Genomic DNA, 13,145 nt, shown 5'->3' with positions numbered 1-13,145 from the left:
ACACACACAAACAGAGCGATCCACTGACCCACCAAGGCCACTCAGCAAGGGAATGACAGAGGAGTGAGGTTTCACAGTCAGTCTTCCCTGCTCTCCCCAAGCCCACCCTCGCCACCCCCCCGCCGCCATGCTAGCTCCCCTGCTAAGATACAGGTAGGGGTCACACTCTCAGAAGCCTTCCCTTACGGAGGCCACTCAATATCCCCGGGCCCCAGCACCACATTTGTCAGTTTCTGTGGACACGCATTTCGATCCTTTAGCTCTGAGGGGATGCTGGAGAAGCCCCCTTCTTCTGTGTAAGTGACCCACACCCATCTCTCCAGGCTGTGCCCCCCGCTTCTGCTCCCGACTGGCTCCCAACTCATTCCCGAAAAGATGTTAACTGCCACTGGCTTAAGGTATCAATCCCCCCAAGAGCATGTGTGCTCTAAAGGGGAGTTGGACAAGATGGTGTGCAAGGAAGTTATAAATCAACACTGAAGCTGAGTCCTGGCCTGACTAGGACCACACAGGATGGGAGGGCAGGGACCAGCTGCTGGGACGAGGACACAGTGGCTGAGTTCCTGACGCTTCCCTCTGGCCTCCTGCCTGATGTGCCATGGCTGATTTGCATCGTTGAAGCAAGTGTTCTCTTATACCCTAATAATCCAAGTCTCCAAATGAGGACTCCCCAGGGGAGTTCATTATAGCCCAGCTGACTGTCCCCCTTCCTCCCTGGTACCTAAGGGACAGCCGCACAAAATTGCCGGCGTACGAGTGACTGACAGCTAAAGACAAGGACCACGGGGCTGTGGGAAGGAAGGTATATAGCCATCTGAACAATGAAAATGAGCTGACAGGTGTGAAAGCCCATAACATAACTTGCAAGAACACTTGGCTTTATCCTATGGCAATCTTCTAGCTGATAAGCCATAAAGTTTAATTTGGCAGGTCGTGCATTAAGGGAGACTGGGATGCATTACAAAGTGGAAAGATAGGATGCTGTGGAAGCCATTTAGAAGAACTGAATTAAATATGAATGAGTTTTTTTAGAAAGGAAGGGAGTGAGAGTGTGTGCAAAGAGTCTAGAAGTGCCTCTGCTTAGCATACAGCAGAATCTCAGGCTTATTAACAATCCATAAACAGCTGTCTCAAAAGCCACAATAAAAGAATGTGGGGTGCGGAGTGAGTCAATTTTGCGAGGAGGAAGCTTATTAGGTCCATTGGAAACCAAAGGCATCACATGGGAGGGAGAGTGAAAACCCGAGCGACTCTGGTCCATTCCTCGGGGTATTCCACCCTCCCTCCCCACCGTCAGCCTGGGGTCGCTGGATCGGATCTGTGGTGTGCCTCACACAGTGCTGGAGCTAGAAATGGACTGCAAGGGGGCTGCCGAGGTTGCCTTTCACCAAAACCACCCCACATGTGGGGACCTTTCCTCTCGTTAGCTGTCATACCCCACCTTTAGGCTCCATTCCTGAATCTAACACAAATCCCTCCGTCACCGAATCCCAGCCTCTCTGGTCTACAGTTCGGCCTGGTTTCCTCTTTCTATTGTCAGTGAACCTGGGGAAAGCAATATTAGATCCTTCCCCTAGTTCTTACTCTTCCTGTCCCTGCAAATTCGTACCGAGTGCTCCTTCAGCCTTCTCTGTAGGCTGCACCCCGCCATATTTGTTAACTTTTCTTTGTTGGCTTAACTTGAATAATCCTTTATTCTTAATAACTACAATCATTTCTTATTTATCTCTGTTCTCAGGGCCTGCAGAGCCATGTAAAACCAACCCACTCTGGTCCTGTCCCCTGGGCTCCTAGTGCTTACCTCACATTTTCAACTAAGTGAGGTAAGCAGCGTGAAGGGGGACAAGATGATTCATTCCACCGATCAGCTAGCCTGCAAGGCTCCAGATTTGCCTAAAGTCACAGTGGAGACCAGCGCTGGGATTAAAGAGCTGATTTCCCATTCAGGTTCTCAGCTACAGTCAAATGGTCCTCTGCCGTGTTCTCTCTAGAATTCCCTACCGGGCATTACCATTCCCTGCCTACCCCCCCACCGCCAAAAGTCTCTCTTGCCAGTGGCACCATGTCTTAGCCTTCCAGAGATCCTGTTTCACTTTCACTCCCATCTGGAAGGGCAGGTGGCGGAAGGAGGAGCAATGGGGAGGAAGTCAGCTCGCCCTCTTCATGCTGCCCTGCCCCAGGCCCACGGAGCTCTGTAAAAACCCACTGCTCCTTGAAGGCCTGCCTCCCTCCACTGCCATCAGGCTGGCTCTGAATTCCTGCCTCACTCAGGCTCAGCAGCCTCCCCGCCTCCGGGCCAGGCCAGGCTGTGTGGGGCCCCCAAACATATTTCCTTCTTCCACCGGTCTCATGTCAGCTTGTATTTTATATACTGATAGATGCGATTAGTTGATGAATGGCTGCTCCTTCCGTGGACTGGAAGCTCTGAGACAGGGGTCCCGTTCATTTTCACTCACCATCGTGTTCCCGGAGCGCTCAGTGCTGACCGACATGGAGTATTCGGATACTTGTGGAATGAATGAATAAATAACTGAGTGGCTAAGAGTGATGGCAGGAGACCCTGAACTCTTATCTAGGGAGCACTGGTCTGGACCTCTCATGCTCCCCATCCTGACCAGCACACCTGCTGATTCTCAGCCAGGTCTTACAGAGCAGACACTTTCCAGGACCTGGAGCACGAAGCAATCCTGCAGCAGCAGGGCCAAGGGCTGGGACTCCCAGAACCATGGGGTAATGCTGTCTTCTGCTACTCGTCAGCTGGAGCCCCCTACCTTCCTGGTCACCAGGGCAGTAACATGCCTCATGCGGCTGAAAGTGAATGGGCACACAGCTTCCAACACGTCTATGGAAAACTCATTAAAGAGAAAACCAGGGGCGCCTGGTGGCTCAGTTGGTTGGGCGTCTGCCTTCGGCTCAGGTCATGATCCCGGGGTCCTGAGATCGAGCCCCGCATCGGGATCCCTGCTTAGCGGGGAGTGTGCTTCTTGCTCTGCCTCTGCTGCTCCCCCTGCTTGTGCTCTCTCTCTCTCTCTGTGTCAAATAGATAAATCAAATCTTTAAAAAAAAAAAAAAAAGGACAGCTACTGTCCTTCATAGAGCCAGAAAGTAGAATGGTGTTGCCAGGGGCTGCAGGCAGGAGACAATGGGAATTAGTGTGTAATGGGTACCGAGTTTCCATTTTGGAAGATGCTAAGAGTTGTAGGGATGATGGTGGTGATGGTTGCATAACAACATGAATGTGCTTAATGCTATTGAGCTGTATGCTTATAAATGGTTAAGATGGTAAATTTTATGTTATGTGTATTTTGCCGCAATTTAAAAAAATCACAGTGTGGAGGACATCAAGGACTGAGATAAGACATGGGGTGCAAGTCCCTATTCCCCACTCCCAACACACACACACACACACACACACACACACACACACACATTTATGGAGGGATTTCCAGGTCCCAGGCTCAGGGCCAAGTGCTCTATGTGCATACACTCATTTAATTCTCTTCTAACGCTGGGAGGTACTATAAATAATTCACAGATGAGGAACTTGGCCTAGGGGGCTTAAGAGACTCACACAAATTCAAATGCTACTAAGTTGTGGATTCAGGGTTAAAACTAGGTTCAATTTGTTACAAAAATCCTAGAAAGTCTTCTTGTTAACCTAAACCAGGAATCATTTAACTTTTTCTGTAAAGGACTAGACAGTACGTATTTTAGGCTGTGCAGGCCCGTTGGTCCTTGTCACAGCTCTTCAGCTCTGCTGCTTGTAGCCAAAGCTGCCAGGGACACTCTGTCAATGAAGGAGCACAGCTGTGTTCCACTTTATTTGCACAAATAGGCACTATTTGGTTGGTTTGTCAACTCCTAGATGATTCTTAACAGTTTAGCTAGTCTAGGAACTCTAGGCAGTGTTGGGAGTCAGGTACTTGGCATTGGTAGGTAATCAGTTCACTCTGAAAAATCAAGGAAATGGGGTTTTTGAGGCTCTAGGTTTCTTCAGAGAGATCTCCTGCCCGGGCTGACCTGGTCTCCCTCTCTGCCCTTCCAAACTGGCTTCTCATGTCCCTCTGTCCCTTGGAGGCAGGACTGACTTCCACTTGGGGCCCTCAGCTCCATGACTCTGCTTGTCTAGGACTGAACCAGACCTCACCCCCAAAGCAGTCTTCACCCCATTTCTGCCTGGCGTGATCCCCATGAAACCCAGACAGGCTCCTTGTGGAGGATGGAGTGAGGTCTGAGGGGTCATGGGTGGAGCTGAGGTTTCTCAAACCGTTGCCTACAATCTGTTCACACAGGTTGGTTCCGCCATCTGCCGACTCTGGTAGAATGTCTGTACATGGAGCCCGAGCATAGGGCTTGCACCCCTGCCCTCAGTGCGGCCTGCCTTGAGTTCCTCCAGGTTTCTCCAGGGTCCCGAAAGGAAAAAGCTTACCCTGGACCCTGCTCCTTTCCTTCTGCGGTCCCTGCTCTATCAGAGTGAGCTGGCTCCATACTGCTGGGGCTCAGACGCCGCAGCAGTCTCTCTCTCCTCTCTGATAAATGCAAAGCCCATCTGGCCCCCTGCAGACGGTCTTCTGTCAGTCAGGAGCAAGAGGAAAAAGAGCACCAGGGGTGGCACTTAACTCTCTCATTCCTCTTTCAAAAGGACAGCAAGCCCTGCATGGTCTTGCTCCAACTCTGCTTCTGCACCCGCCTCTTCCAGCCCTTAGGTTTGCCCTGCCATGTGGCTCGCGGCCTCTCCTTCCTTGAGAGCCATTCCCTGCTTCAAGGGGCCTTTCCTGGTGGCTGAATTTGTGTGGGGGCAGCATCTGAGCTCTTCTCCTTCCAGTTCCCATGAGGCTGGCCTGGGAGCTGAAGGTGAGCAAGGTGGTGGCAGCCAGGTCTGAGGAGCTGACCACCAACCTAAGTGGGGTGACCTCCTGGCAAAGCAGCTCTGTGAGGGAGTGACGAGCAACAGACAGATGTCTGTAGATTTCCACAGAGAGCCCAGGGTTGGCTATGAGTGGGTTACTGTTCTCCCCATATCTCTTTCCAGCCCATCCTCCCCCAGACAGGACCAGGAAAAGCAGCAGAGACAGCACTCACGTGCTCTTGATGGCACTTTCTCAGCCTAAAGAATTGAAAATTTCAAATGCTTCACTGTCCACAGGTACACAGAAGCTTCAGGAAAAAGGGAGCTGGTAGAAATAAATGCCATGGATGCACCAGCCTTTGGCAGGTAGGATGTCTATCCCCTTCTCCTCCTGCCTGGGTCAGGAGTGAGGACCAAGGAGGAATGGAGCTGAGTTGGTATCTCTGGAACTTGACATTTCTGACCTCCTTCCGGGTCAAATACAAACGGTGTCTTACAATTTATGCCTTAAATTCACCATGCCTCTTCCTCCCTCCATTAAAGAGTGGGCTTCAGGGAGGGTTAACTGGGATATATACAGAGCGAAATTGCTCAGTTACACCACACATGTTGCCCAGAGTTGACCCTCGGTAAACAAGAACTCCCTTTTCTTTCCAGAAGGGATAATCAAAAGTTAAGCATGCCATTAAAACCGCCGCCACCAACCACCACGACCGCAGACCTATGAGGGACAATTATGAATTTCACAGCCGGGGTGGATCAAAGGTTTCCTCAAAGTGCACTGAGTCTAGCCTTCCGTGGGGAGTGCGACTTGGGGACTGAGAGTCCATGACAGAAATGTCCTGGGGGGCCAACTACTGAAAACAAAGGTGGTCTGAGCTCACTTGCGGGACAAGCAGGCCCGTCCTCCGGGTCTTTTCCCTCAATTTGTGCAGCTTCTGGATAGTGGAAGAGCTCTGGGGACACCGGGAGCCTGAAAACACCACCGTGTGGGGCCCGGGAGAGAAAGACCCGCCGCCTTTCTACCAGGTCACAAGGCTCAGCTCTTCACGGCTCCCACGTGTGAGCCCACACGGGGCTGGTGCCCACGAGGGTCTACAGTCCCCTGCCCACCCTTAGTGTATTCTGAAAAGCTACATTGTCAAAAAGAAAACTTGACCATGGCAAGACTTTCCTTCCCACAGGTCGGCTACATATCCTTTCCCGAAATGCTCTTGACAAAGCGAATGAAGGACAGGCTGGGGAAGGGTTGCTCCCTGCACGTTCTGGTTGAGGATGCATTTTATTGACTCACAGCAGATGAAATCATGACTGCAGCATCAGGGACTTAAGTAAGACCCTGAGAGGAAGCTTTGGACACGGATGGTGGAAGGCACTGGACCGGGGGGTGGCAAAACTAGGCCCCCGGGCTATACATTGGACCCACTCCCTGTTTTTTATGGCCAGTGAACTAAGCATGGCTTTTACATTTTGATTATATTTTTTTAATTCAAGTATAATTAACATGCCATGTTTATTAGTTTCAGGTGCACAATATAATGTTAAACAGTTAAAAAAAAAGGCAGAAGAAGAATATTTGGTGGCATGCGAAAATCATATAAAATTCAAATTTCAGTGTCCATACATGAAGTTTTATTGGAACAGAACCGAGCTCATCTGTTTACGTGTTTCCTGTGGCAGCATGAGCGGCAACCTGGCGTTGAGCGGTCGTGTGTGCCCAGGGCCCACAGGACCTCGAATCCTTATTCTCTGGCCCATTCCAGAGAGTTTGCTGAGCCCTGCGCTAGGCAACGGTGTGCACTGGGGTTCTGCAGTATGTCTCTCGGGACATACTGACAAGGGGTTGAGTGCGGTCCGGTGTGAGGGTGAGGGGCAGATAAGAGGAGCTCCAGAAGGGCCTTTCTCTCTGGCTGTTGCACCTGTCATGGGGCCTGCTCCTCCGAAGGCACACGCAGCACCCTGGCATAGCTCGGGGCTCGGTTGTGAAGCCACAGGCTGGTGCCTTCCCACTTTGTCTCAGAAGGTTCTCCACCATGTCTCACTCAAGTCCCTTATGTTGCTATCTCCATTTCCCGCAGTCCTGGGAGTTCCCGAGTCGGAGAGGGGAAACGATCTCCGAGTCTGGGGGCAAGCAAAGGGCAGAAAGGGAACGAACCCAGGAGATCTGGTTCCCAGTAGAGGTTGGGCTGACACTTCCTTCCAGGGAAGAGCAGATAGCCTCTTTTTCTGCCCCCCTAACCCAAGACCCGTGCCGTTTGGCATTCCAGGTGGGCCGGCCTCTTACCTGCATGTCCCTCTTGGCGATGAAACCCTTGCCTTCTGTGTCGCAGGTCTGAAAGAATTCCCATGCCTTGCTCCGCATGGCTTGCTCCAGGGGACCCAGGCAGGCCCCGCTCTCCTTTGGACCCTGGCCAGGTCTCTGGGGTCTAGAGACTACTCTCCTGTCAGGGGTAGCCATCCAGGTTTGTCAATTCCTTCAAGTCTTTGCAGAACCTGAACACAGAAGATGAGGGAGACAAGTGGGTGTGGTGTGGATGGGGTGAGGTGTGCCCACCTCTCTTAGCAACCACCTCCTCATTAGCAGAAGCTCAGGGCAAGGGGAAATGTCCTGTGATCACTAATAGATCAGCTAGCCCATCAAAGAAAGAAGTGGGGGAAAAAGAAAACAGACATTTCCAGACTGAGCCTGCAGATGAGAGCTGATGGGTGGAAGTGCGCCAGGTCCTCGAGGAGCTTCTATTCTACTGGACTTGCCAGGCCTAGTTTGGTGACACCCAGGGCTGTCTCCAGCCAACACAGAATCACAAATCATATGCACTGATCTGATTTCTGAAAGCCCCTCCAAGAGTTGTCTCAGAGGGTGCATGGTGATGTGATCCTATGGAAGAAGGTCTGCAGAAACCTGCCTCTAGTCTGGACTCTGCTACTACTTAGATGACCTTGAACAAGTTGGTACCTGCCTGGTCTCAGTTTCCTCATCTGCTGCGTAATGACAAGACTGGACCTATTTGTCTTTAAGGTCCCTTTTACCTCTGACTATAAGTTTATGAAATTTCAACAGAAGAAATTGTTATCAATAAAAAATTGGGTTAATGTGATGAAAGGCAATATCAAAATCCTCAGAGTTTTCTATCTGAATACTTTTTGGAAGTAGACTAGGTCCACATTTTCAGGATATGATAGTATTTGAATGTTAAAATATAGATGCACACTATAATGCATTTTGGGGAAATGCAGAAAATGAAGTTCTAAATCGTGTCTCCTGTGCCATTCTCAGAAAAAAGGTGGAAAATCACTGTATCAGCAGGTGAATTTGTCTGATTATCAGAGGCCGGGGATCTGGCTCAGTTACACCATAAGTCCAAAGTAATCTATAATTTCAGTCAACATTTTCCACCTGCCAGATGTGTCAAGAGCTGTGGGCCCAGAACTGGAAGACTACCCCTGGCCTCAGGAATGCACTCTGTGTAACAGAGCCCAGATAAGGTACAGCAGACTTCACCTTCTTGCTCCACTTGGGCGGGACTATGGGCTCCCATCTGACTCCTCTGACCAGCCCCGCCCTCGGGCATTGAGTGTTTCTCTTCATCCCTACATAGTGTGAACTGGCCATCACCTAATCACAGACAGATTTAACATTTCTATTCTCTCTTCCCCATGGGGAACTAACTGCCTTAGTTATAAGTCCCAAGAGAGTAGGGCTGTTTCTGCACAGCTTATGTGCATTGCCCAGAATATCTATGTGCAACTCTGAGCTTAGGAAGGGCTTTGGGATAATAACAGTGGTAACATCTGAGCTTCTGTAAATGCACAGTGTGAGCATAATAGTCTGTGTCTTCCTGCTACCTAGCCAGGACTGTCGCAAGATCTCTGCTATCCAGTAGCCCCTACCCCATTCCCACCTGCTGTTCCCAGAAGACTGGACTAAGAACACCTGTCATTCTTTGAGGGTTTTTCTCTTGCCAGTCCCCTAATATACTTCATCCTAATGGACCCTGATATCCCCGTTAGGTAAGTATGATTAGGATTCCCATCATACAGATGAGGACACTGAGTTTGGGAAATGTTAAGCAACTTGGATCAAGGTCTAGTATAGTTAGAGACCTTATGTACTCTACCACATTGCCTTTCGATCATGGGTCCCAGCTGTGGGCTTGCTCTTAATGGTCTACTTATCACCAACAGATAATAACCCAAGTCACCTTCCAGAGACATATTCATCATTTTAACATTTATCATTCATTCATTCTCATCTACTGATTACCCTGTAGCAGGCTCTGAGCTAACACCGAAAAATGCAAACATGAATAAGACATGGTCCCCACTGTTAATGAATGAGCCTCAAATCGTGGGATTTCAGTCACAGTAACTGGCAGTAAAGGAGGGTATTTTGGGTTAGGTCTGACCTCCATATCCCTCAAAATAGACTACATAGCAATCAACTACTACTGACTACTTATGTGAGCTTAAGTAAGCCCCTGAGCCATTCTGGGCCTGGCAATTAGTAGAGATGATTTCTCAGTTCTAGGTATGACTTTCTCTGGTTCTCTGCCTTCCCTGACCCATGTCACAGGTGATGCATGGCATGAGAGGGCCAAGGTAATAGTTCTAAAGCAGCCAGCTATGAGCAGCTACTAGATAGGCACCATGTCTTATTTGATGTTACCCCCAGTTCCTAGCCCAGAATATGGTATATAGCCGGGGCTCATTGATTGTCTATTGAATAAAAGAAGACCAATTTTTGGCTGAATTCTTTGCAGGGAGGCCTAAAAACATTTGTATTTCAATCAGATAGCGCTATATGTGGGATTTTTATCTCATAAAGAAAAGTTCAGACTTCCATTTCCAGAAAAGATGGAGTAACAGGGACTGAATTTACTTTTCCAACTGAGATAATAAAAAATCTAAACAAAATATATTTTAAAAAAAGCTTTCTAAGACACTGGACATCAGGCAATGAAGGACAGTGATCCTTCAGCAGGGTCAAGATTAGGGTGAGCTGAATGAGGCTCCTAAAGAGCAAAATTAAAGGAGCCATTTACTCTCAGGTACTAGCCCTGTACTTACACAACTCTGAAAGTGTCTTCTTAAGGGTGAGACACCTAAAGCAAATATTTAAAGAGAAACCCATTCTGAAAACTGTGCATCGGACAGTGATTACCTTCTTAAATTTTGTACCCCAGGGACCTTACTCACCTCACCCTAGCCCAAAGCCTGTTCGTGACAGATGGGAAACAAACAAAAGGAGCCCTATTATTGCCTAGAGAGTTTTTAGGCCATGAAACAGGAAGGGGAAATCCAGGCAGAGCCTGGCAGACTCTCCAAGTTGAGGAAACCCAACTATATGCTGCCTACAAACATTATGACACAAATAGGTTAAAAACAAAAGGCTGGAAAAATATATACCACGTTAATACTAGCCAAGAGAAAGCTGCATATTAATATCAGGCAGAGTCTATTCTAGAACAAAGAATATTAATAAGAATAAAGAAAGTAATTCATAATGATAAAGAAATCAATTCATCAATAAGATAATAATAATCCTAAATACTTACGCACCTAATAACAGGGCTTTAAAATGTATGAAGCAAAAACTGATAGAACTGCAAGGGGAAATAGACAAATCCACAGTCATATTCAAAGATTTCAGTATCCCTCTATAAATAATTAATAAAACAAGTAGACTGAAATAAACAAAGATACAGAAGTAAACAACGCTGTCAACCATCTTTTGTAGAATACTCTACCCAACAAAAGCTAAATATGTTTTCTTTTCAAGTGCACATGGAATATTTACCAAGACGGTCCATATTTTGGTCCACAAAACAAGTTTCAATTAATTTTAAAGGATTCAAGTCATATAAAGTATGCTCTTTAACCACAGGGAATTACATTAGAACCAATAACAGAAATACCTCTGGAATATCCCCAAATATGTGAAAACTACATAAGATACTTCTAAATAACTCATGGGTCAAAGAAGAAACAGAAAGGGAAATGAAAAAGTATTTTGAACTAAGTGAAAATAAAAGCACAATATATCAAATTTGGTAGGATATTGCTAACATAGTACTCAGGGAAAAAAATTATCTAGACACACATATTAGAAGAGAAGAAAGATCTCAAATCAATGACCTCAGCTTCTACCTTAAGAAACCAGAAAGAGAAGAGCAAATTATACCCAAAGTAAGGAGAAAAAAATACTAAGAGTCTGAGCAGATATCAATGAAATAGAAAACAGAGTAACAATAGAGAAAATTAACAAAAATAAGAGCTTGTGTTTAAAGAAGATCAATAAAGAGAGAAAACACAACTTGTAATATCAGAAATTTGAGAGGTGACACATTACAAATTCTATAGACAATAAAAGGCTAAGAGACTGTTATGAACAATTTTATGGCAATAAATTTGACAATTTAGACGAGATGGACAAATTCCTTGAAAATCACTAAATATCAAAGCTCACTCAAGAAGAAATGGGTAAAATGGGTAACACAACTAAAGAAATTGAACCGACAGTGACAACCCTTCCTACAAGAAAACTCAAGGTCCAGATGGCTATATTGATGAACACTACAAATTTTTAAAGAAAAACTAATACCAGTTCTATGCAAACTCTCCAGAAAACAGAAGAATATGAAATACTTCCTAATATATTCTATGAGGCCAGGATTACCTGCTACCAAAACTGGACAAAGACATTACAAGAAAAGAAAAAGGCCAATATCGCTCATGAACATAGATGCAAAAATTCTTTAGGAAATTTTAACAGATTGAATCCAACACCATATATAAAAAGAATAAATACATCCTGATCAAGTGGAGTTCTATCCCAGGAATGTGAAAACGGTTTAACATTTGAAAATCAACAATGTAATTCACCACATTAACAAATTAAAAGAGATAAACCTTATGATCACCTCAGTAGACGCAGAAAAAGCATTTGACAAAACCCTACATCTACTCCTGATGAGAACTCTCAGAAAACCAGGAATAGGAAGGAGTCTGCCCAACCTGAAAAAGCGCATCTACAAAAAACCAACAGCTGATATTATACTTAATGGTAATAAGCCAGATGTTTTCCTCCTATGATCAAGAAAAAGACAAGAATGTCTACTCTTAATGCTTCTATCTCACATTGTGTTGGAGATTCTAGCCAGTTCACTGAGGCAAGAAAAGAAATAAAAAATGTCCAGATTAGGGCGCCTGGGTGGCTCAGTTGGTTAAGCAACTGCCTTCAGCTCAGGTCATGATCCTGGAGTCCCGGGATCGAGTCCCGCATCGGGCATCCTGCTCAGCAGGGAGTCTGCTTCTCCCTCTGACCCTCCTCCCTCTCATGTACTCTCTCTCATTCTCGCTCTCTCAAATAAATAAATAAATCTTTAAAAAAAAAAAAGAAAGTCAAGATTAGACATGGAAAAAGTAGAATCATCTTTATTCCCAGGCGATATGATTGTCTACATAGAAATTCTGGTGAAATTCAAAAAAAGCTACTAGAACTGGTAAGTGAATTTGACCAGGTTAAGAATTAGAAACTTTCTCTACAAAAATCAATTGTATTTTCTGTACAGCAGCAACAAAAACTTAAAATTGAAATAAAAATACCATTTACAATAGCATCAAAAATATGAAATACTTAGGAATATAGCTGACAAAAATGTGTAATACCTGTATATAGAAAGCTTCAAAATATGGATGAGAGAATTAAATTAAAGAAGACCAAAACATGGGTAAATATTCACGTTCATGGTTTGGAAGACTCACTACTATTAAGATGTCATTTCTCCCTAAATTCGTCTCTAGATTCATCTCAATCTCAATCAAAATCCCAGCAGGCTTTTTTGTAGAAATTGACAAGCCAATCTAAAATTCATATTGAAATGCAAAGGACCTAGAATAGCCAAAACAATTTTGAAAAAAGAACAACATTGGAAAACTAACACTATCTGATTTCAAAACTTATTATAAATCTATAGTAATAAAGGCACTGACTATGGTACTGACACGAAGATAAAAAAAAAAAGATAAATGGAACAAAATAGAGAATGGAGAATCCAGAAATAGACCTATATATATAACTCATTTTTTACAAGAATGCAAAGGCAATGCAGCGGAGAAAGGAAAATCTTTTCAGCAAATGGGACTGGAATAATTGAATATCCATTTGCAAAAAAAGAATGTCAATGCATACTTTATACCACATACAAAAGTTGGCTCAAAACGGATCATAGACCTAAATGTAATGTCTAAAAATTTAAAACTACAAGGAGAAAATATCCTTGTGACCTTGGCTTAG

At 45.6% G+C, this 13,145-nt stretch overlaps 1 protein-coding gene across 1 annotated transcript in view; it reads right to left on the bottom strand.

Annotated features, from left to right (window-relative positions):
- CRACR2A (calcium release activated channel regulator 2A) overlaps window positions 1-7,307 on the bottom strand; it is a 67,984-nt gene extending 60,677 nt beyond the window's left edge. The window contains exon 1 of the mRNA XM_021690738.1: window positions 7,134-7,307. Within this exon, the coding sequence (XP_021546413.1) occupies window positions 7,134-7,307 (174 nt within the window). The remainder of the gene's footprint in view (window positions 1-7,133) is intronic.
- Between the last annotated feature and the right edge of the window lie 5,838 nt (window positions 7,308-13,145).

Source organism: Neomonachus schauinslandi, chromosome 5 (assembly GCF_002201575.2).
Source record: "Neomonachus schauinslandi chromosome 5, ASM220157v2, whole genome shotgun sequence".
In the NCBI taxonomy this organism is placed as follows: domain Eukaryota; kingdom Metazoa; phylum Chordata; class Mammalia; order Carnivora; family Phocidae; genus Neomonachus; species Neomonachus schauinslandi.
Note: the sequence above shows the minus strand (reverse complement) of the source record. Positions and strands in the feature narration are given on the sequence as shown.